Source organism: Mesocricetus auratus, unplaced genomic scaffold (assembly GCF_017639785.1).
Source record: "Mesocricetus auratus isolate SY011 unplaced genomic scaffold, BCM_Maur_2.0 Super-Scaffold_100004, whole genome shotgun sequence".
Lineage (NCBI taxonomy): Eukaryota > Metazoa > Chordata > Mammalia > Rodentia > Cricetidae > Mesocricetus > Mesocricetus auratus.
The window spans coordinates 93,824,178-93,849,122 of record NW_024429189.1 but is presented as its reverse complement, the minus strand read 5'-3'; the positions used below and the strand labels follow the sequence as shown (position 1 = coordinate 93,849,122).

Genomic DNA, 24,945 nt, shown 5'->3' with positions numbered 1-24,945 from the left:
TAAAGGCGAACTGGCGTAAGCTAGCGAGAAGGAGGGAACAGTTGCAAGGCCAGGCATCACTGCAGCTGCAGCTTGCGAGGAAGACGGGCCCAGTCCTGTGAAATGAGACGGGAGCTGTTTCTGGAAGAGGGAGTGTGCCTTGTATGTCTACGCAGTTCCATTCAGCCAGGTGCACCTGTCTGTTCACCTGGCATTACCCACAGGCAAAACCACACACAAGCCCAAATTCTGCAGTGCTCCAAAACCTCCCAAATATATCACTCCCTCTAAAGTAATCTGGGTTGTAGAAGAGACTATAAGGTAATCCATCTTCTACACCAAGCCTTTCTACAGAAGATCAACACTGATTCTCTTGTTTTTAGACAGGGTTTCTCTGTGTAACCCTGGCTGTTCTGGAACTCACTTTGTAGACCAGGCTGGCCTTCAACTCAGAGATCTGCTTGCCTTTGCCTCCTGAGTACTGGCATTAAAGGCATGCGCCACACCACCACCAGCAGCTTGACATTGATTCTCTTTTCTTTTTTAAATGGTAGATCTATAAGGGGAGTGTGCTTTTTTTTAATATTTTATTTATTTATTGTATATACAGTCTTCTGCCTGCATGCCAGCGGAGGGCACCAGATCTCATTCAAGGTGGTTGTGAGCCACCATGTGGTTGCAGGGAATTGAACTCAGGACCTCTGGAAGAACAGTCAGTGCTCTTAACCGTTGAGCCATCTCTCCAACCCCCTGACATTGATTCTCTTAATAAGACCTTCTTCTTACTCAATCTACAAGTTAGCAGATCAATACACTGGAATACAGACAGACATTCATTTTCTTTTCAGTTCCCAAGTGAACTAAGTTCCCACTTAGGGCCCACAATCTTTGCAAGGAGGCTAGGCTTTGTATCACCCATGACCTGCCCAGAAAAGAACAGGGCCCAAATGTCCTATGCCAACTATGTGATCAGGATGACGAAGAGCCCAACATGCACAATCCCCCCCCCCATTGTGTGGTCAAAGATAAATAGTCTTGTGTAGCAATCTTTATGTATTTATTCTCACGTTTGATAAAAATGTCATAGGAGCAACTCATTATGATAGCACAAATAACTGTACAGAGTCAAATCACCATTAAGTCAGAACAAAGGGCAACCATAACTGCTTAATACCTGTACCCCATCACGCACACACACACAAAACACACACGCATTCAACTACAGGTGCTAAATTCAGATAAATGGTTTCTGTCAGGTCCTGGGGAGAAGGGAGAAATGCTCACTGAAAGACACTGGGACTGCTCAATGCATCTCTGCTCTGCCGATACTCCAAAAGACATCAAACAATGGGGGGAGTTAGTTGTTTCCTTGGCACAGAACTGAGTCAGCAACAAAAGTTTTTAAAAAGGGTTAAGTTTACCTTGGGCTTAGTTTCCTTTTCCAACACTGCAACAGGATAGCAAGCAGGACAAAAAGAAAAATTCAGCTACATAAACTCCAGGGAAAAAGAAGGGAGGGAGGAAAATTTAAAACTTGATCCCTATTCACCATAAAGAAACCAGCAATGCCAGGCCCATATCATCTGGTTGTGATCCTATCCAAACTGTGTGTCTTACTTCTATGTCAGCTTTGGAGAGAAATGTTTTAGAGGCTCAAGAGGGTCACTTAAGCCATATCCCTACCACATTAGTAGTGGCAAGACTTCATCTGCTGGCCACATGGTAGCTTACAGTTTTAAAGTTCTGAGGAAATGGTGCAACCACCATCCACTACCTTTAGGCCTCCAGGAAGGCCCATCAATCTGCAGTGGGAAAACAGTGCTAAGGAGTTGTGCTCAAATCTACAACTCCATTTTGCTACAGGGTTAAAAAGAAATATAGCTGCTTTTAAGTGAGTCATTCTGTGTGTACTTCCACTGACCCTATCAAAACCCTGATGGATGGTATCAATAGAAAGCTACTGTCTAAAGGGATTAGTCTCTGGGGCTCCTAGCAAACGGGCTAAGGCGATGGCAGAGGCAACAATTCAGCAAGCACAGCCCATGAACACAGAAAAGCCACCAGTTAAGATGAAAAAATGCTTTGAGTCAAATGAGTAAGTGTCGTAGTATTTTGCAGGGGGAAGGATTCCTTGGTACAAACTTCACGTCTCTAATGATAAAGCAAGGTGAGGACAAGGCACTTAGCTCAGCCAGTGTTCACATCACCACAGGACTGTTACCAAGAGCACTCCTAGTGACCCCTTAGTGAGACCCCAGGACCAATCACTTTCCAAGTGATATACACAACTGAAGGATATCCAGAGCACTGCACACCAACGGTGGCATTTGGAATGTCAGCAAGGAAGCTTCTCGGAGGAGGCAGATGGGAGTCATTCCCTTCTGGCCTAAAGTGAGAGGTTTGTTCCAGATTAGCTCAACATAATACTGGATTTCACAACAGTTGGCCTGAGAACATGACGACTCCATGATGTCACAGTCCTCTCTGTTTGGTAAAGAGCAAGACGGCTCCAAATGAAATCTAACTCCAGTTATAATTCTCTCGCACTGACAGCTACAGCAGATGTCTTCTAACACATGTGACTTGTCCCTGCCCTGCAGCAGAGCTGAGGGAGCAGCAGGGCCCGAAGTGCCTGTCTCTCCTTATCCCAAAGGCCTTTACGCATACTCAATCCGAGCTGGGCCACGGCTACCCTCACTCTTTCGCTCAGAAGACGGAGCAGTGGCCTTGGCCTCGCTGCTCATTTCCAGAGGCTTAGCCGAGATGTAGTCCTTCACTTTGATCTCCATGTTCTTGGCTTTCAGAGTGGCCATGTGCAGCTTCTCAAGGAAATCTGGCATGCCTATTGGGACACAGAAGAATCTGGTCAAGCTGCTGTGATGGTTAGTTTTTTGTCAACCTGACACAAGCTAGAGTCATCTAGGAATAGGGAATCTCAATTGAGAAAAGGCTTCTCTAAGACTGGCCTCTAGGAAAGTATGGGGGGGCTCCCCCTCAAGGCTTTTCTTAATTAATGATTGATGTGGAGGGACGAACCCAGTGGGTAGTACCATACCTACCTAGTCAGATGGTCCTAAGTTGTACAAAATAGGCTGAGCAAACCATGGAGAGCAAGCCAGTAAGCAATGTTCCTCTATGGCCTCCGCTTCAGTTGCCTACCCTAACTTCTTTTCATGATGGACATAAGCTAATAGGTAAAATAAACCTTTTCCTCCCCAAGTTGCCTTTTTTGTATGTGTGTGTGGTCATGGTGTTCATTAGAGCAACAGAAGCAAACCAGAACAGCTGACATACAATATAATAATAACAGGCTCAAAACCAGAGTTTATTCCTCCCTATGCACAGGCTGTGAATGAAAGCTACCCAACTCTGATGTTCTCCTGTTAGGTGATTAAAACATCACTTAGTGATACAGTCAAAACTGTCATTTAATTCAGATAAATGAACCAGATATATCTAATTTCCAACCCTCCTTCTGAGGGGTAGGGAACTACTAGAGCACTGGAAGAAAGTAAACTGTATGAGGAGTCAGGCATGGCATCATACAACAGTAATTCCAACAACTGGGAGGTTGAAGTAGGGAGATCTACAGTTTAAAACCAAGCCGGCAAGCCTGGGAGGTAGTGGCACATGCCTTTAATCCCAACACTCGGGAGGCAGATCTCCGTGAGTTCGAGGCCAGCCTGGTCTACAGAGCTAGTTCCAGAACAGCTAGGGCTGTTACACAAAAAAACCCAGTCTCAAAAATTAAATAAACAAATAATGAAACAAAGCTGTTCTTTAATCCCAGCACTCTGGAGGCAGAGCTCTGTGAGTTCAGGGTCAGCCTGGTCTACAAGTGAGTTCTAGGACAGCCAGAGCTATTACACAGAGAAACCCTGTCTCAAAAATCCAAAAAAAAAAAAAAAAAAAAAAAAAAAAAAAGGGGGGTTAAAGCCAGCCTGGATTACACAAGATATTCTCAGAAACAATACAAAAGAAAAATCCAAGCCAAAACAATGAAACTCATGTGCAGACAAAGTATTAGAACTGGGAGATGTGATTATGGCTATGACATGTAGCCTGTTAGGTAGTACCAATTTCTCTAGGTAACTAACTGCCCCATGACTAAGTCCTTCTGGCCATATCTCACAGCCTTCAACATTTTGGTTTTATAAGATGTCACCTAGGCTGCCCTTGATCCTCCTGCCTCATTCCCTGTATCCACTACTGAGATTACAAGTGTGCACACCACCAACCTAGCCATTCAGCACCATTGAGCAAAAAATCTAAATACATCAATGATCTAAGTTCATTAATGCCTGTATGTAGGCTTGGAATTGAGTGTCTTGTAAACTCTCCTCTGGGTAAAAAGAAAAAATCCTTTCTGGAACCCCTGTGCTTCTTAACTCTTCAAATGCTACCTAGAGGCAATAGTGAAATGTCTACAAAACGGTAAGACCAATCCTCCTGTTGCCATTGAGACAGAAAAACAAACGGTTCAGCTCAGGTTCAGGCCCCCTGTGCATACCCCTACTTACCACTGGAAACCATCCAACTGACACAGTAACGAGGGAACACTGTCTGTGGATTGTCACTGTATGTCAGTAAATAATCAAAGCCATTCTGGAAAAGAAAAATAGCAACAATGAGGGCACCTGGATCTCTCTCCGCATGACTCAATACCGCAGTGAAGAGTACAATACCCTCTGCACAAAAAACTGACAGCGAAGGCCAGAGGCCGCTGTTCACAGAAAGGTCCCTCACCATCTTGTTCTTGGTAAATGAAGTTTCCTATGCCCAAATCACAACAAATATCTGGTGGCCTTGTGAAAGTTGGATTTTCTTCATGGAGGTTCAAAATTTACATGTTAAATACAGGGTACTATGGGATCAGCTTCTAGTGAAAACTCCAGCACCGAGTCTCTCACCGGTTGCTGGCCAAAACATTAAACACACATTGTTGCATCTTGATGCTAGAGAAGGAAGCCTCAAAGCTCTTCTGTGTCTTTTTCCTTTATAACCCAGTTGTATATCCCTACTATGTCACTGCTTTAACTAGCAAGGAGTACACTATTTGCTGAATCTTGAAGGTCTTTTTAGCAAATCTTCAAACGTAGGAATAGCCTTGAAGACCCCAGTACAGATGCCCAATGTTTACAACGTAAAGATCTCACCTTCCCCTTCTGTTCTCAGTGCTAATAATAACTGTTTGCACAACACTATGCAGCTAGAGCTGCCTTAGGTCTTTGCAGCCTATAATGCACTACCCTCTTCCACTTTACAGATGAGCAGCTTGGACACAGAAGTGAGAAAGGGAACTCTGACCACCAGGCCTACACACCTACTGTTCTTTGGCTCAGCCCTCTCATTCCTAATAGCAAAAAAGATCCAGGATTATTGAGGTGATTAAAGGGTCCTCATCCTGATCGGTGGCACATGTCCGAAGTTACAGTACTTGTCAGGCGGAGGCACACAAAGCAAACAAAACACACAATGTCCCAATCCTAAGAGAAGCCTGAAGCAGCTGGGTTTTTTCTCTGATGGAATAAAGAGCTAATGTTCTAGCCACACACTACAAGCAAAGGCGATATCTTAACAGCAAAACCTACCCTCCCTCCCCTGCTCAAATTATACTATTAAGTTGTTGTTCATTTTCTCAGCATATATTTGAATGTCTACAGTGTCTGGCACTTTGCTAGGTGCTGCATAGCAAACACATCAGCTCTAGTCCTTGCCCTCAGGAGCTTCTGATTATGAAGATAAAGTGCCCTAGTTGGTATTGCACTTCAGTGATAGAGCCTTTGCCTCAAATGTATGAGGTTCTGGGTTCAATACCCAATACAGAGGAAAAAAAAATGCCCTAATAGAAATCTACACTGAGCACTGTGGAAATAATATGCAAAAGGAAAGGTAAAGCCACATGATATGAACATAAGCAGACCCACCACAAGGGCTGCTTACATGACAAAATGAGATCCTGAGTAAAAACTTTTTGAAGTTATTCCATCTGTGGAACTAGAGAGGTGGCTCAGTAGTTAAGAGCACTTATTCTTGCAGAGGACAGAGGTTCAATTCCCAGCTCCCACATGGCAGCTCACAGTAATTTGTAATTCCAGTTCTAGGCAATCTGACACCCTCTTCTGGTCTCTAAGAGAACAGATATACAAGCAGAGAAAACACCCATACACACTTAAAAAATTATTCCAAAGCCGGACATTGGTGGCGCACGCCTTTAATCCCAGCACTCGGGAGGCAGAGGCAGGTGGATCTCTATGAGTTCGAGATCACCCTTGTCTACAGAGAGAGTTCCAGGACAGGCTCCAAAGCAACAGAGAAACCCTGTATCGAAAAACCAACCAAAAAGAAAAAAAAATCATTCCATCCACAAAACACTGAGCCTGGGAAGTCAAGAGACCTGGAGTCTCGTCTTTATTGTTATACTATAAATAGAAAGCCACATTGGAAACAATGGCCACTGTAGGAAGGAGTGAGGAAGAATGTGCTGAGATGTGATCTAAATATCTTGGAATATCCTTATGTGTTAATTTGACTTTGGAAATACATGCTTACTGTTTATAATATAAACAAAATTTAATTTAAAAAGAGTTACTTCAAGATCCCAAAGTAGAAAATACTTGTCTGTTGGGGAGAGAGGGATGTGGAAGATGGTTATAAGCTACAATTCAGAGATGCAGCTGGACAGGAAGGTAACTGCTTACTGTCCTTATAGCACAGTTGACAACCCGTGTTCCAATTAAAAGATAAATCTAAGATATACAAAGAACTATGCCTGAGGTGACAGACATGCCACTGTCATGAGGTGCCCCAAATGCATTACTATTTGTTTATTATGAAAGAGCCTAACTGAAACAGAGCTGGTAGGAAAAACTACAAAGGCAAGATTTCAGGTAGCTTTAAAACTCAACATGTTGAACAAGGCTGAATATCTTGAGCATAAAATGACAGCCCCAACCTTTGAGTTTGCAGGTCGGCAGCTCTAAACTGAGACAGGTGTTGATAAAAACCCAGAGAAGACAACACCAGCACACCTAGGAGCAGGTTCTTAACAAACACTCCTGACTGCCACATAACTGTATAGACACTGAAAAGTGGAGAACCAACTGGTCCCAAGTCAAGGAGCCAGTATCTAAAAGGAAAGACTAAAGGGAGATGTAAGAGTCACACAGGTAGCTTTAAGTCAATCCTAAGGGACTTGTGCTACCCTCTTAGTACCAACTTTATTCCATAAAGGGTATAGTTGTCTCACTTTAGTCTTCTTGTGATAAATGCTACATATCATTTGCTTACGTTATTGTGAAACAAAAGCCTCTAACTGAAAGAATACTGGTCTAGAAATCAGAAAGAAAAATGACTGAATTAATCCAATCTCAGGGTTCCATTTCCTGATGGGCATCCCTGTTTGCTTAACTTTTCAAATTTGCAGTGTGTTATTTAAAAAAAAAAAAAAACAAATTGTACAGAATAATTTTCAGGTTAAAAAAAGAAGAAACAAGTTTAACATTCATTTCCTATTAGCTCCTAAACCTCATCACCACTAGTTATAAATCTGACGAAGGGCTGGAGAGATTGTTCAGTGTCTGCATGGGAGATGGCCAGAGGAGGCAATCCTGGAGACACACAGACACTCTGAGGAAGATGTTCAGGCAGCAGGCGCACTCAGGCTGTGGAGCCACAGTGGTAAGCAGCTCCACTGAGGAGTACTACAGAGACTCAGGGGCTGTGTCCAGAGACTGCACGGCTTCCACAGCCTTTAGAGATGCCTCCTGGTCACCTGTGATTTGCTGCCAGGCAGGACTGCAAACTCTGAGCCAGGCTGATCCTTATGCATACCTCTTTCCAGTACACTGCATTCTGGCAACTCATCTCTCTCCAGTTCAAAAAAAGGCATCCCTTGAAAAAAATCAAAAGCCACAGTACTCATCTCTAATATGTGGTAAAACTCACCTCATCAAATGACTTGTGAGGACGGATAACCATTTGGGATTCATAGGATCTGACCCTGACAAACTCTGGAGACTCAGGCACACTGGGATGTTCCACAGCACTGTAAGGAGGAAGAGGGAATGACTGTCTTTGCATTAACTGGTGGTAAGCCAAGGCTAAGATTCTAAAACACTGACTCAACAAAACCAAGCAGTCAGTGAGATACATGAAATATAACCCAGGTTGTAAAAATAAGTTTCTTTGATATTATAATATACAGTTCACAGGCTGTATTTCTAGTTTTACTTTTTAAATCATCAGCATTAAGAGATTCACAAGACTTAATCAGGAGTGTGCTTGCCAAGCATGAGAAAGGTTCTGTTTCTACCCTCAACACCCATTCCCACTCTCCTGCAACAGCTTGCAGGAATTTGTTCAGCTTCCCTGGTAGATCAGCGCACTCCCCAAGCAGGGCTTCTAGTAAGTCTGCAGGGCACTCATGAAGGTAAGCTTAAAGGTACAGATGGGTGCAGGCACAGCTAATGGAGCTCAACATGGGCTCTAATAGTTATACATACCGTGACACCAAGACCATCACATTGTTTTCCTGATCCACGCTATACCGACGAACATAAACGTAATCCCTCGAGTACATTGGATACTAAAGAAAGGGGGTAAGGAAGGATAAGTGTTCTGCATCACAGACTTGAAAGAAATAAAACCAAAGTAAATGTACTCACAGGAAAATGTGTTACCCAATGAAGAACCTCAGAACCACTGACGACATCTCTCTCAATCACCTCCAGCTTGATCACAAGAGCATCCCACTTTTTCCTGTACTCTGTGTCCAGCTGCAAAAAGGGAAGATCCAAACAGAGATGCAGAAGTTTCTCTGGAGGCTGGATCTCTGACTTAAGGACATTATGAAGAAATAGTAATTTGACTCAACTATTTGGCTATTTATTAGATGATTCTCTTAAGAGTCTTATACAATGGAAGAGGATTGTGTGTGTGTGTGTGTGTGTGTGTGTGTGTGTGTGTGTGTGTGTGTGTGTGTGTATACATGTTTGTGTTTGCACCTGTACATGTGTGGGCCAGGTCAATGCTGGGTTTCTTCTATCACTCTCCACTTTAATTTATTTATTAGTTTTTAGATTTATTTATTATGCATACAGTGTTCTAGTGTGCATGCCAGAAGAGGGTATGAGATCTCAATACAGATGGTTGTGAGCCACCATGTGGGTGCTGGGAATTGAACTCAAGACCTCTGGGAGATTAGCCAGTGCTCTTAACCTCTGAGCTATCTCTAAGCATTTATCTTTTGACATCTCAAATACAGACATATAGTATGCATCAAAACAACACCGATAAATACAGTGCCTAGGTCAGAGTACACTAGCATATCCTTCATGAGTGGGTGTATTGTTGTTGCAGTTCTAGCCCTTCAACCCAGAGCACATACTGCACACAATGCTCTATTTTCCCAGTCCTGTTTTTACTTTTTAAGACAGTTTCATTAAGTTGATCTTGATTGTCTTGAACTCACTATGTCCCAGGAAGGCTTCAGCCTCTCAAATAGCTAGGATTACAGGCCTATTCTAACAGGCTTGGCATTATAATAATCAACAAACTAGTTACTAAAAGCTTGGCAAAAAATTACAACACAATGATAGCAGGGATGTGGGGAAAGAGAAATCCTTCTACAGTGCTGGTGGAATTATACACTGGTGCAACCATTATGAAAATCAGTGTGGAAGTTTCTCAAAAACATTAAAAGTAGAACAACCATATGACCCAGCCACACACTCCTGGGCATATACCCTACTATAAATATTTACTGTTGCACTATTCATAAAAGCAAGGAAAACAAACCAAATGAAGATAGTGAACATGTGGTACTTATATACAATGGAAGGAAAAATGAAACTATAAAACTTTCAGAAAGATGAAAAATTATATTAAGCAAGGTAACAGACTCAGAAAGACAAATGACACATCCTCTTTCATATGCAGATCCTAGCTTTTAATGTTCACATATGTATAAGTATGTGGGTATGAGTGTATGTATAAGTCATGAAACCAGGAGTCCAGGAAAGGAAAAGGTATTCAGGAAAGAGGGGAAGATAACAGAACACGTGTGACATCAAAGTTGAAAGGGGCTACTAAGGGTAGAAATATACAAGAGGGGGACAGAGGGACAAGGGAGAAGGCAGGGGGGGAGGAAGACCAACAAAGCAAATTGTGTTTGAAAATGCTATAAAGATGCCTAATACTTGGCATATTTATTGTATATTTCAGTTTTTCTTGGGGTTTTTTTTTTTTTTTTTTGAGACAGGGTCTCTCTATGTAGTCCTTGATGTCCTGGGGCTATGTAAACCAGGCCACTCTCAAACTCTGCCTCCTGAGTGCTGGGATTAAAGGTACATGCCATCACAATTCAGCTGTATACAATTTTTAAAAATAAAAAATTAAATTTTAAAATGGAATCATCATGAAAGAAAGTTCTATGTAGTTAGCACTCTGGTGATTCTATCTTTCTCTCTCACTTCTGTTTTACTTTTATTGTTTTTTGAGACAGGGCTTCTATTATGTAGCTCTGGCTAGCTGTCCTGGAACTAGCCATGTAGCCCAGGCTGGCCTTAATTCTCAGCGATCCATCCTCCTGCCTCTGCTTCCCACGTGCTAAGATTAACGAAGATGCTACTAAAGCCAACTCTTTTGTTTTTAATTTGCTAGTTTGCTTTAACTCCTGGGACAGGGTCTTGCTATGTAGCTCTGACTAGCCTTGTTATTTGTTACACAACCCAGGCTTGCCTTAACTTGCAGTAAGTCTCCTGCCTCACCATCCCAAGTGCTGAGATTATAGGTATTCATGGAGCCAGGAAGCTCCAAATCTGGAAATAAAATTAACTCACCTGAACATTGAAGAACTGCCGAGGCGTCACATCTGTGTATGTTCCAAAAACTAGAACGACAAGAGGGGGAGGGAGGGGGAAGCTTGCCACACCCTGTCCAGAGGACTGACAGGTCTCAAAATAAGATCAAAACCTAAAAATCATCCCAGGAGCAGCAAAGCAAGGCAGAGACGACATGTATCAAGGAGCGATATGAAAAGTATGTCATCTGGGAGAGGAAAATACATGAGAGTTTGGCAAATTTTCTTCTATAGGACCAGGATAGAACAGTTCAGGAAGTACAGAAACAAAATGCCACATGCTGAGCACCATGGACATAAGTCAAAAGCAGCAGGCATGGCTCACCTCGGTACTGGTAAAGGTGAGTGCCTGTAATTGGGCGCCGCCACAGCTTGAAGTGTTTCTTGTCCATCACCATTTCCCATGGCTCCTCTTTGTCCTTTGACTTTTCATTCCCTTCTGCTGGGCTCTTTGGTTCAGGAGGGTTATTCTCAACTCCAGAACTCTGAAATACATTTGACATTTCCTCCAACCGTCTCATCTCATTAATAGACCTGGAAAGACAGAACCAGGCATATGTCCATGAAATGAAGTGTCCGAAGACCTGCAAAATGAGAGATGTGGTGGGAAACAGCATTCCACAGTGAACATAAATAAAATCTGAACTGTTAAGCTTGAATACTAGCCTAATGCTTGTAATTAGAATAATTACTTAACCAGTTCCCATTTCTAAATCTATAAAATGCAGAAAACATACAAAACAGTGCTCAAGACCTGGCACATAGCCTCAAATAACTTAAAAAAGAATTTTAACATTTATTTCTTTGGGGTATTTTTACTTTCCATGCACACAGTACATATGTGTAGGTGCCTTATTCCTGTCACCTAACTGCACTTCAAGCCCAGGAGTGACAAGTCTTTTTTTTTTTTAATTTTTCAAGACAGGGTTTCTCGGTATTGTTTTGGAGCCTGTCCTGGAACTCACTCAGTAGACCAGGTTAGTCTTGAACTCACAGAGATTCACGTGCCTCTGCCTCCCAAGTGCTGGGATTAAAGGTGTGCGCCACCAACCCCAGCAGGAGTGACAAGTCTTAAAGGCAGGTCAGAAACTGGCAATCACGCTGGGGAGAAGCCACATGAGACGGAGAGGACATGGATCAAGAAGACTGAGAAGCTGAGCCAGCTTCAAATACTAGCCACCAAGGCTTCTAACTGATGTCCTTTGATGCTCCCACCCCTTTGGTGACACAGTATCTCACTATGTAGCCTAGGCTGACCTTGAACAACTCATCTTCCTGCTTCAGTCTCCTGAGTATTGTGATTACAGCACACACCAACTGGTAAGACTTTTTTTTTGTCCCCCCTTTTAGTGGACTGTCTTCTTCCTATATTATTTTCCTCCCTGTTTTCAAATTGAAACATAATCTACATACCAGAAGATTCGTCCCTTTGCAGTATATATACAATTCAGTGCTTTTAATTAGACTACTCGAAAGTTAGGTATTTATTTTCAGACACTTCCCTCACTCTCCATCCCTGCCAGCCACAAGGAGTGATGGAGATAGATTCTAAAGCTCCATACATGTTAGGCAAGCATTCTTATCATTTGAGCTACATTCCCAGCCCCTACATTTACTTTTTTGAACTTTCAAACTACTTTATAATTGTCTGCTTACATTGATTTATTGGTAGGGGGAGGGATATGTGTCATGCTCACACGCGGAGGTCCAAGAGCAACTTGTTGGACTTAGTCCCCTCCTTCTACCATGTAGGTGCTAGGAAAAGAACTTGAGCCATCTATTGGCCATGAACCTATTTTCCAAAGCAGCTGTACCATTTAAATATCCATATCACAGACACGTGAAAATTCCAGTTACTCCACCTTTCCAACACTTATCATCTCCCTTGTTTTTGTTTCAAGGCAAGGTCTCACTATGCTGCCTGCTGGCCTTGAACTTCCTAGGTTTTAGTAATCCCTCTGCCTCAGCTTCCCAAGAGGCTACTGCGGTCCCACTCTGTCTCTTTAAATTGATCTTATTTACAGGTGTTCATGTGCCACTGTGTATGTATGGAAGCAAGAGGACAACTTTTAGCAATCAGTTTTCTCCTTCCACCCTGCCCCTGAGAGTCTCTCAATCCTGCTCCTGCCTGGCCATCTCTCCTTAGCTTCTAGCTAATTCTCCTGACTCTGCCTCCCAATTCCTAGTGGGAATGTGGGATTACAGATGTGAACAAACCTGGCGTTTTTAAAATATGTGTCTAGGGATCAAACCCATGCTATTAGACTTAAGCTCAAGGTGCCAAATCCCTGATCCCATTTGCCTTTAAAAACTCAGTCATTTTTCATTTTTGAGATTAAAGTCTCACTAAGTAAAGCAATCTAGCCTTGAACTCAGAGAGCCACCTTCTGCTTCCTGAGTGCTGGGATTGAAGGTATATGCCACACTCAACCTCAATAGTATTTTATAGATTTCTGTTTCTTGGGGCCAGGTGGTGGTAGCACATACCTTTAATCCCAGCCCTCAGGAGGCAGAGGCAGGCGGATCTCTGTGAGTTCGAGGACAGCCAGGGCTACACAGAGAAACCCTGTCTTGAAAAACCATACACACAAAAACAGCAACCTCATTCTTTTTGAAGCTGTTGTAAATGGAATCCTGCTCATTTCATTTTCAGATTATTTAGTGCTTACTGATTGTTTAGCCTGCAATTTTTTTTTTTTTTTTGGTTTCTCTGTGGCTTTGGAGGCTGTCCTGGAACTCACTTTGTAGACCAGGCTGGCCTCGAACTCACAGAGATCCGCCTGCCTCTGCCTCCCGAGTGCTGGGATTAAAGGCGTGCGCCACCAACGCCCGGCTAGCCTGCAATTTTATTAGTGTGAACAATTTACTAAATTTAACCGTTTTCAAGAATTCCTTGCTTTTTCAATCCACAAGGCAATATTTGTGGTAGTTTTACTTCTTCCTGTCCAGTCTGAGTACCTTTTATTTTTCTCTTCCCTAACTTGCCTGGCTATAAACACTGTTCAAAGGAGGGAGTGAGAGCAGAGACTTGTCTTGTTGCTGACCTTAGGGGGGGAGGTTTCATTTTCTCAACATGCTGTGAGCTATTTTTAGATGCTCTTTATAAATCTGAGGAATTTCCCTTTCATTCCCAATCTGTTGAGTGTTATTTTCTTAAAAGTTATGTATTGTAGGTGCTTTTGCCCATACTTTTGTCTATGTTCTACTGAGTGCCTGGTACCTTCAGAGGCTAGAAGGCAGCATTGGATTCCCTGGAATGGGAGTTACAGATAGTTGTTGGGCATCATGTGGATGCTGGGACTTGAACCCAGATCTTCTGAAAGAGAAAAGCAGCCAGTGCTCTTAACCATCAAATCATCTCTCCAGTTCCTGTGAATTCTTTAAATCATGAAATGAGGTTAGAATTAGCCAAATGTGGACAGGCGGTGGTGGCACACGCCTTTAATCCCAGCACTCAGGAGGCAGAGACAGGCGGATCTCTTTGAGTTCAAGGCCAGTCTGGTCTACAGAGTGAGTTCCAGGACAGGTTCCAAAACTACACAAAGAAATCCTCTCTCAAAAATCAAACAAAAAAGATTTAGCCAAGTTAAGTTTTTTCTCTAATTTTTTTTTCTTTCCCAGTACTTGGGACGAAGAGGCAGATCTCTGACTTTAAAGCTATTTACCACACAGTGAAAAGAGACCTTGTCTCAATGTGTGTATATACATCCATTTGTATAGTCCTCACAGAGGCCTGAAGAGATCAGATATCCTAGAGCAAGTTTCACGGGGTTGTAAGGTGCCCAAAGTGGATGCTGGGAACTGAATTTGGGACCTCTAGAAGAGCAGCATGTGCTCTTAACCATTGAGCCATCTCTCCAGACCCTTCTCTTTTTTTGAGACAGTCTCGCGTAGCTCAGGCTGGCCTCAATATACGTCCCTGAGGATGGCCTTAAATCTCTCTCCACTTCCTGAACACTGGGAGGACTGTGCTATCAGACCTGGTTTATAGTGATAGTAATCAAACCTAGGCTTTGTGTGTGCTCCCTCTACCAAGTGAGTTACATCCCAGCTCCTGTATTTTATTCCAGTAATGTGCCATATTAAATTAACTTTGTATGTTGTTGGATTCAGTCTTTAGTACTTCCACCTAAAGGGCTATAAAATTCTAAAATGTGATACTATATGATATGATTATATAATCGCTTGATCAATGCTTAGGTATAAAGACATAGATTGGCATAATATCCAACAAAGTGTGATTATGGACACATCTATAGAGGTAAGGACACAGAAAAACACTATTATAATTTTGGGGGGGGTTGTTGATGGTGTTGTTTATTTTATTTTTAAGACAGGGTCTCAATAGACTGGCCGCAAATTCCTGATCCTCCTGCTATAGCCTTCCTGCTATGCCTGTAGGCATCTATGCCTGGCTTTATTTCTTAAATGTTGTATTTAATATCTTTTAATCTTTAACCCTTTTATCTGAAACATTTATGAAAATGTTTTTTTAGCATGGTACTACAAAAACCGGTCAAAAGCTCCTGGCTAGGGAGGACATAGACCCTAGGGGAAATCTACTTACAGTTTTGCTAAATGGTAAATATCTATGCTTATACCCACACAGTGCTGCTTTCAAAGAAGCTTCTTTTCATAGTGGGTGACAGTTGACGTAGAGACTCAAAAGTGCTGAGAAAAGCAACTTTGAGTGCTCAGCCTTAAATGAGACATCTGCATCACAAGTTTAAGAAATATCAGATACTAGTTTTTTTCTCATATTCCCACCCACATTCGAATGTTTCCATCCTTCCCCACCCACTACACAAGGACTCCTATTGCATTCCAAGAACCTAATAGCCTGGATCAGTGACCGGGTCCCCTCAGAGCAATGGCTCCTTTCTCCCTGGGTCACTAAACTCTTTTCTGTTCCATATACCCCAATCTGGAAAGACTGGGAGGTTGGACTGCAGTCAATGAGAGACAGATACAGTCACCAGCTATGCTAGAATACAAGAACCAAGCACATTTCCTGTCCCAGTAGACCTGCTCCTCTGCTTTGATGAGCAGTGCACCTTCTTGATGAAGAGTAAAGTTTTGCTTTGCTCAGACACAGTGGTGGTCTCTTTCTTTGCCACTCCCGACTTATTTCTAACACAAAGCCCAGGAAAGTTAAGAGATGCTGCTGTCAACATAAGGTGGCTGCTCTACTCATGACTTACAATAGCTATGGTCACCTGCACAGGACCAGGCCAGGCAACATTCCAGCAGACAGGATGGGAGCTCAGGAGCTATTGGCAGTTTATGGCTATGGTGAATGGTCTCACAACCATGTACATGCAAGCAGCACTAATGACTTAGTGGGTTATGAGTAAAAAGTGGTATTTTAAGAGGTTCTAGAGGTAGGGATAGGTATGAACAAGATATGCTGTATACATGTTTGAAGTTGTCAAATAAAATAAACAAAACACGGCCTGTATTTTATAAATAACTTTAAATAGTAAACAGGAAAGAAAACTTTTTATGGCTGGACATAAAAGGGTGCAACTCAAGACTGAGGTTGGCCCTGAGGCTAGCCCTGGGTGTGGCTGAACATGCCTGACCTGCATTACAGCACTTGGGAGGCAGTCAGAAGGATGGACAGCTTAAATTACATAGTAAGATTCTGTCTAAAAAAAAAAAAAAAAAAAAAAAAAGATCCAGGGTCTGAGGATGTAGCTGGTAACAGAGGTTTATGTAGCACATAATATACAAGTCCTGGGTTTGATCCCCAGCATTGTATAACAAAAGACTAGGGAAAACAGCAATTAGTAACATACTGAAATAAGAGACACTCCTTCAGAGTGACATGAATTTTCTTTTGTTCTCTATGGAGACAAATCATAGTATACTATAATAAAAATCTCTTTATATCTGCCTCCTTTGCTAAACTACGAATCTCTTTTAACTACAGTTTCAATTCCTAGTATCTCTAAGGTAGTAAATAGTAAATAAACATTTATTGAATAAGCTGAGTAAATGAAAAATAGTAGACCTCAGTAATTCAATTCTTATATTAAAACATTATATTAATATGCTGCTTTAAAAGCCAAAAACACACCAGGAGTAACTGGCATAGTTTGTAATCTCAACATTAAGGAAACTGAGGTAGGAGGATTATTATGATCAAGGTCAATTTAGACCACAAGCCACCAAGGGCTACATATGATGCTTTAAAAAAAATATGAAAGAAAGGTTCAAACTTAAACTATTGGCAACCCAACATAATTTTTGAGCAATTTAGCAGTCCTTGAGAGGTTTGTTGTAGTCCTAGCTCTAATATAAACTAATTGTGCGATCTTATGAGATTCATTTTACCTGTAAAGTGAAGACATGTTTTCTTTTTTCTTGTTTGTTTGGTTTTGTTTTTGGAGACAGGGTTTCTCTGTATAGCTCTGATTGTGACTTGCTCTGTGACCTCACCTCTAACTCAGAGACACCTGCCTCTCTTTTCTTGAAGGTTCTTATTACCTCTAAAACTCCAAGTTACGAGTTCGAGGCCAGCCTGGTATACAGAGCGAGTTCCAGGACAGCCTCCAAAACAATACAGAGAAACCCTGTCTCGAAAAACCAAAAAAACCACTCCAAGTTACTACATTTTTTTTTAACTTTAGACTTAGGTAAAAATAATTATATTGAGCCAAGCATGGTGGTGCTCACCTTTAATCCCAACACTTGGGAGGCAGAGGCAGGTGTATCTCTGTGAGTTCAAGGCCAGCCTGGTGTACAGAGTGAGTTCCTGGACAGCCGAGGCTACAAAGAGAAACCCTGTCTTGGGGAAGGAAAAGGAAGTTTCACCATTTTTTTTTAAACTTTTAAATAGGAAGTTGCAAAATGCAATTCAAGACTAGCCTTGCAAAGGTCTAAGTACTGAAGTATGGGCAGTATCTTACTAATGGCAGGCAATTAGATATGCAGAAGAGAACAAAAGCACAATCACAGCACCAACTGCCTAGAGAACAGGGCAATTCCAGGCCTGACTTGGCAACAAGCAAGGGGACTGTTCTTGACTATTAAAACATTCTTTCTTTTTTCTTTTTTTCCGCCTCCTTTGGAGACAGGGTCTCTCTATGGAACCTTGACTCTCCTGGAACTTGCAATGTAGACCAGGCTGGTCTCTATCTAACTCACAGAGATCCACCTACTTGTGTTTCCAGAGTGCTGGGATCAAAAAGGTATGCTCTTTAGAAATGCACTCTTAATATCAAGCACCATTCCTGAATGAGAGAGAAGCATAAATTTGTTTCCCCTGGTAAACTTCTTCCTAACAACAGGGGCCAGGCTGGTGATACAGCTCAGTTAATAGAATTCTTGTCCGATATACATGCAGGGCCTCGAGTCACTCCCTAACACCTCATAACCACATATGTAGTGGCACATATAGCACACTCAGGAGGTACTAGTACAGTATGATGTTCAAGGCTATCCTTACCCACAAAATGAGTTCAAAGCCAGCTGGGCTACAGCATCCAGTACTCTTGGAAAAGCACAGTATGAATGGATGATGGTGCAAGTCTTGGCCATTACTGCCCTGAAGGGTTCAACCTCTACCTAATAAAACTGGCAAGCTCACAAAAGCATAAGCAGTATCACAGACAGCATGTGGAGAAAGGAAACACCTCTTTCCTATGTGTCTAATCTTGTTGGGAGAGGATAAGTGTCTAAATCTTCCCATCTAAGAAGACTTAGTAAGAGAGAAAAGGGCAGGAGAGATTATTCCTGAAATAGTAACAAAATCAGCAGACTACATTAGTACAAGGATCAAGGAGAGATAGTCTACGCTATCTCCAAAACAATATTTGAGAAAAGGGATGTAGTGAAGACTAAGGAAAGACACAATGAAAAACAGGGAGTAAGCATACCAATACGTGACTCAGTCAGGGTGCTGGCCTCACCACCAATCAGTGACCCAGGCTCCAAAATAATTCTGGTAGGGATTTCGACACAACTGCTTCACCTAATAAAATCTCCTCAAATCCCACACTACTGTCAAGATTAGGGACCTTTGGTTCAGCAGAGTTGCACATGCCTTTAATTCCAGGATTTGGGAGTCAGAGGTAGGTTGATCTCTATGATTTTGAGGTCAGCCTGGTCTACATATTAAGTTCCAGAACAGCCAGAGCTACATAGTGAGAACCTGCCTCAAAAAAAGAAACAAACAAAACAAAAAACAGAAAGAATTAGGGGTTTTCAGCTATTACTGACTTGAAACATTATCTTGAAATAAGACAAAGTAGTTCATGGCATTTTTAGACAAGCAGCTAGTTAAAGGTAAAACTACAAATTCAACAGATCAAGTCTCTTTTATGTCATTTTGTTGACATAAGAGCTTTGTCTGTAAAATGCACCAAAGTGACTGTGGCCATTAAGTTACTTTAAGCCAGAAGGATTTTTCACTAGCTAATAGCACACTGAAAAGTTTAATGAATTCTAAATGCTCCAAAAAGACAGAAATGGGGAAATGGCCAATTTTCCTTGTGAAAATTTACTAGCATTAATTTCTCATTAAACAGAATTACTCAACCTTTTAGAGCTGTGAACTGTAACTTTTTTAAAAATGAGGTTAATGGAACATTTCCCCCTATATTTTCATATTTCCTAACATCCTTCCTCTTTTTGTTCCTATAACTTGAAAGAGAGAAAGAGAGAGAGAAAGAGAGAGAGAGAGAGAGAGAGAGAGAGAGAGAGAGAGAGAGAGAGAGAGAGAGAGAGAAAGGCTGCTGTATTTTTCCAAGGGATTTGCCCCAGTCTAACAGAAAACCAGCTAGGATAATAGTCCACAAAAATATTTTGCTTAAGAAGTCAACTGGATGAAAATACTAAACAAGTATTGAGAGATCTGATTTCAGTACCAGAGAGGTGGCTCAGAAGGTGGGGGCACTTGTCCCTAAGTTTGAGGACTGGAGTTTGATCCCAGGGTTCCACTTAACAGAAGAAAAAAACTCCCACAAGTCATTCTTTGACCTCCACACAAAGGCTGTAGTGTTTAAGAGCAACACCCCACACACACACACACGAATACATAAATGTAATAAAAATATAAAAAGAGCATACATCTTATTTCTCTTGGGCATGATAGCTCATACCTATAATCCCAGCTCTCAGGACTGTCCCTATTTGAGGCCAGTGTAGGCTATATCGTGAATTTTTGGACAGCCTAAGCTATAAGAGTCAGGGTGAGGGTGGGGGGGATACTAACAAAATGATTTCTACAACTGATGTAGCAATGCTTCAAAAATTTAAATAAGATTATTAAGATTGGATTTGTTAAGATGTTTTCTTTCCTTTTCTTTTGAGACAGGGTTCTGTGTAGTCCTGAACCTCTCCATGTAGACAAGGCTGGCCTCAATATCAGAGCTCCGCCTGCTTCTGTATCCCATTGGGATACACCCAACCTCTAAGAGGGTTTTGTTTTTTTGTTTTTTCGAAACAAGGTTTCTATGTGGCTTTGGAAGCTGTCCTGGAACTCACCCTGTAGACCAGGCTGGTCTCCAACTCACAGAGATCTGCCTGCCTCTGCTTCCAGACTGCTGGAATTAAAGACATGTGCCACCAATGCCTGGCCATAGTCCCAGTTCTTAAAAGAGACTAGGATTTGTTCTCAATTAAGTACTGCACAAATTGCTGCTTGGCATTTGGGTATTATATATGCCCAGTGGGTCGCAGTATAAACTTTACCACTCTATTCTTTTTTTTTTTTTTTTTTTTTTTTTTTTGGTTTTACGAGACAGGGTTTCTGTTTTGTTTTAGAGGCTGTCGGTCCAGCCCGGCCTCAAACTCACAGAGATACGCCTGCCTCTGCCTCCCTAGTGCTGGGATTAAAAGCGTGCGCCACCACCGCCCGGCTTCTATTCTCATTTTTAATGTCACAAAAAAACGTAAAACAGGTTCTTTCCCTAAGAAATATTTAGAAGAAACAGACTCTCGGGTAGGGAGGAAGGAACTGGCCTTCTTGGTTTCTAAAATCACGATTTAGAAGTGGAGAGAGGTGGGTGGGTTAGGGGCACAATTTGAGAGTATCAATTTAAAAGGAATATAGAAACACTGTAATGCAAAAGCATTTACCTTCTTTTTTTTTTTTTTTTTTTTTTTGGTTTTTCGAGACAGGGTTTCTCTGTATTGTTTTGGAGGCTGTCCTGGAACTAGCTCTATAGACCAGGCTGGCCTCGAACTCACAGAGATCCGCCTGCCTCTGCCTCCCAAGTGCTGGGATTAAAGGCGTGCGCCACCAACGCCCGGCTTTACCTTCTAAGATATCTGGAAATTACAGTCTCAGAACTACGGACTGAAAAAATAAGTCAATAGTTTTTTCCACAAACAAAGCCTAATGACACAGTATTCGAAGAGTTCTAAAGCAGCAAAAATTTAACCTAACTCTTACAGGTTTGAATGTTCGGGCCATTTGCTTTGTGCAAACAGGCAAACCCCTCCCAGCTTCTTAAATGTGCCAAGACACAAGTCACAGCGACCGAGGACCGTCCGCACAAAGCCCAAGTCCCATCTGGATTGCAGTCATTTTATAAATGGCAAGATAATCTCACACACGCACACCCTTGGGCTTATTTTACAGCCCGTTTTGAATATGCACTTTTCTGGATATGCTGGTTACCAGAAAAATGGCCTCTATACCTTAGATATCTAATCTGTTTTTGGAATATTTCTTTAGTGCCATATTACCCATGAGAACCCCCACCCCCGCTTCCAGTTATTTTTAACCTGACAAATGGAATTAACAGCCAAGGAGCAATAACGTGTGGTGCTAAAATGGTTCTATCTATCGCATCGTCAATCAGAAGATCACTGGGCAAACAGGGCACTGACGACAGGGCAGGTCCCAAGGTGTCCACCAACCTCTCGCCCGGGCCCACCCCTCTCCACGGAAGAGGGACGCCACTGCAGACAAGAGAGAGGCTCACCTCTGCAACTCCTCCTCCTGGATCCTCTCCTCGTCCCATACGAAGACTCCGGCGAGCGCCGCCATCAAGGCAGAGGCATGGCCGGGAGGGCCGCGCAGCCGGCGCCAGAGGCGTCCGAGAAGGACGCAGCGCGAGCTTTCCGAATACAGGCGGCCGTAGAGCTGCGCGATCTGCTGAGCTCGCCGCACGCGCAGGCCCGTCACGAAGCGACACTGATTGGCCAACACGGCCAGCAGGCCCCCGCCCCGCGCGCCCGCCAGCCAGGCGGCCAGGGTGGCCGGCGGCCTCCGTGGGAACATATCGGCCTCTGTGGATTCCCGCGCCTGCCGCTGGGCCTCGGAGAGGAAGGGCTGGAGAGCCGGGCCGCCCGCGAAGTTCCCTTAACTGGCCGACCCCGCGCCGGCCTCACGCTCCCGAGGCCAGGAGCCACCCCTCATGCCTCTCTGCAGAAACCGCTGGAGTAGAGTGGATTCTGAGGAGAGCGCCGCTGCACGAGGCCTCCTCGGTCCTGGCGACCCGCTCGTCTGCGTGTACGGCGGAAGCGATCGGGTCCCCGCATCCGGTGCGCGGGAAGGAGAGAGGTGGGCGTCCCGGGCCGCAGCAGCAGAGGTCCCGTGCGCCCGTGTCCGTCCCTCGTGCCGAGCGCACGCAACCGAACCTGTCTCCTCTGTCGGCGCTGATTGGACACAGCCCAGAAACCTGGGTGCTCATTGGTCAAGACAAGCCCTCGTCCGCCCTTGCTCCCAGCCGCTTGTTAGCAAGCTAGGTGGCACGGCGCGAAGGCCCGTCAAGGGCGCCCGGAGAGTGACCCACGGACCCCGGCGCGGCCGCCATTTAGGGACGTCCCATCCCGCCCCGCGGAGAGGCGCGGTCAGGTGTGGTGTTCCATTGTGCTGAGAGGCCCGCCCTGTTGACCTGTCTACAGTCCAGGGAGGGGCGGGTCTGTGCTGGGTAGGGGCGGTCCACGCCCTTCGTGAAGCGGGACCCAGCGCAGGTCTGGGGTCACCTGCCTGCCGCCGGAACCTTTCACGGAGGACCTCCTACTCGGGATTCTTCTAAAATTACCTCCTGAATATCTGCAGCTGGACGCCGTGCTGGCCTCCGACTCAGAGAGGACCAGTGGCCCGTCCTTAGGGCCGAAACACCTTGCAGAGAACGCCACAAGGGCAGGTGACCCGGCTGCGGTCTGAAAATGCGCTAGACCTTGCCTTCCAGTCTCGGTTTGACTCGAAGGAGGCAACAGGGTGGGAAAGTAAACAGGTTCCCCAAAACATACCTTGCCATGGGCAACCTAATGGTTTCTATTTCTAAATGGAGTCTCTGGATAAATCACTATTCTAAAATGGGGCATGGCGGATCCTGGATGTAATCCCAGTACTCTGGGGACTGAGACAGATTCATTGCTTGGAGATCGAAACCAGCCTGGGCAACAGTGTGTCTCATAAGTAAATAACCCAATAAAAGTTTTGTGCCCAATCTTAAAATGATAGTGGCAGTGTCCCCCAAGAAGCTTTACACAAAGTTGCTTCTGTGTCGGCTTTTTAAACAAACAACTTTAAGAATCTTATTAGCCGGACGGTGGTGGCGCACGCCTTTAGCCCCAGCACTCAGATCTTTTGTGAGTTCGAGGCCAGTCAGGGCTGCTACACAGAAAAATCGTCTCGCAAAAACAAAATCTTAATGACATACTGGGGTTTTGTTTGTTTTTGTTTTTTCGAGACAGGGTTTCTCTGCGTAACTTTGGAGCCTGTCTTGGAATTTTCTCTGTACACCAGGCTGGCCTTGAAACTCACAGGGATCTGCCTGCTTTGCCTCCCGAGTGCTGAGATTAAAGGTATAAACCACCACTGCCAGACGACAACAAATACTGTTAAAAGGTTTTAACACAAAACAGTTTGCCCCTTGTGAATGGGACGCCAATTGGAGTCCTGGTAAAGCATGTAAGAAATATAAAATAGGGCCTTTTCAGTCAAACATAGTAAAACCTGTATTTAGGACAAAGAATTAAAATCCTTTTATCTCGCCGGGCGTTGGTGGCGCACGCCTTTAATTCCAGCACTCGGGAGGCAGAGGCAGGCGAATCTCTGTGAGTTCGAGACCAGCCTGGACTACCAAGCGAGTTCCAGGACAGCCTCCAAAGCCACAGAGAAACCCTGTCTCGAAAAACCAAAAAATAAAAAAAAATCCTTTTATCTCCCCCACCTTGGAAGGCTTTTTTGGTTTTCCAGGGCAAGGTTTCTCTGTGGCTGGCTTTGAACTCACAGAGACCCTCCTTCTGCCTCCCAAGTGCTGGGATTAATGCCATGCACCACCGCCACCCTACTGACCCTAAACATTTCTAACAAGGAGAACCTGCAGACAGCTCCCAAAGCAGATTCTTCAAACAAGGAAATCTGGAGTGTGGGGGCACTTGCATATTTATACTGTAGAGACTTGCCATTCTGTCTGTAGGCGAGCATTTTCCTGCAGTGCCAACTCAGGCTTTCTCACACAGAACAGGTTTTAAAATGGCAGAAGTGTGGTGAGGTGTGGTGTGATGGCTCCTGTCTGTAATCAATCCCAGCACTCAGAAGGACAGCTTCCAGTCCTAGGCCATCTTGGGCTGTGGTGTAACCCTGCTGCAAAAGACACAAAGCTAAGCTGTTGGGCAGCACAAGCTAGCAGCAGAGAATTTAATAGACAGGGGGCAAAGTTTATTCAGGTTCCTAGGAGATGGACTGAGCACCTTTCTAGTAGTCTACTCTGCTGCTAGGAGGAGGCAGCAGCTTCTCCCTGCCTGTCAGCAAGAAACTTCCTTGTACAGGATTTAGGTTTTTTTCTTAAACCCTCACCAATGTGTGCCATCTTAGATATTTGTACCAAAATAAATTTTTCCCCAAAGGTTGAGGAGGAAGGATGTTTTCTGATGACTGAAAGTTAGGCCTCTCCTGCCCTGTCTGGGCTGAATTTAGCTTAGAAATTGATGTTGTGTTTATTTCTTAAGGAGGAAATTAAGGAGAAATCTGTAATAGAAAGTAGTGGCCTCTTGAGCAATGAGAAGCTTGAACTTTGCTGCTGTCTGCTTCCAATGATTGGCAGGGGCTGTTGAGGTTTGTGAAAGCCCCAACCTATCCAATTGTCCTCTGGGAATACAAAACTATCGTCTCCTCTGAAAAACCTCCCACATCATTG

The 24,945-nt window shown here is 43.6% G+C and overlaps 1 protein-coding gene across 1 annotated transcript; it reads right to left on the bottom strand.

Moving 5' to 3' along the window:
• Positions 1-1,019: 1,019 nt before the first annotated feature.
• On the bottom strand, positions 1,020-23,231 carry Stard7 (StAR related lipid transfer domain containing 7). The gene is made up of 8 exons (XM_021226321.2): positions 21,775-23,231; positions 11,166-11,374; positions 10,821-10,870; positions 8,646-8,756; positions 8,484-8,566; positions 7,927-8,026; positions 4,500-4,584; positions 1,020-2,821 (listed from the first exon to the last, which is right to left on the bottom strand). The coding sequence occupies exons 1-8, from the start codon at positions 22,071-22,073 to the stop codon at positions 2,637-2,639; spliced, it is 1,122 nt and encodes a 373-aa protein (XP_021081980.1). The 5' UTR covers positions 22,074-23,231; the 3' UTR covers positions 1,020-2,636.
• Between the last annotated feature and the right edge of the window lie 1,714 nt (positions 23,232-24,945).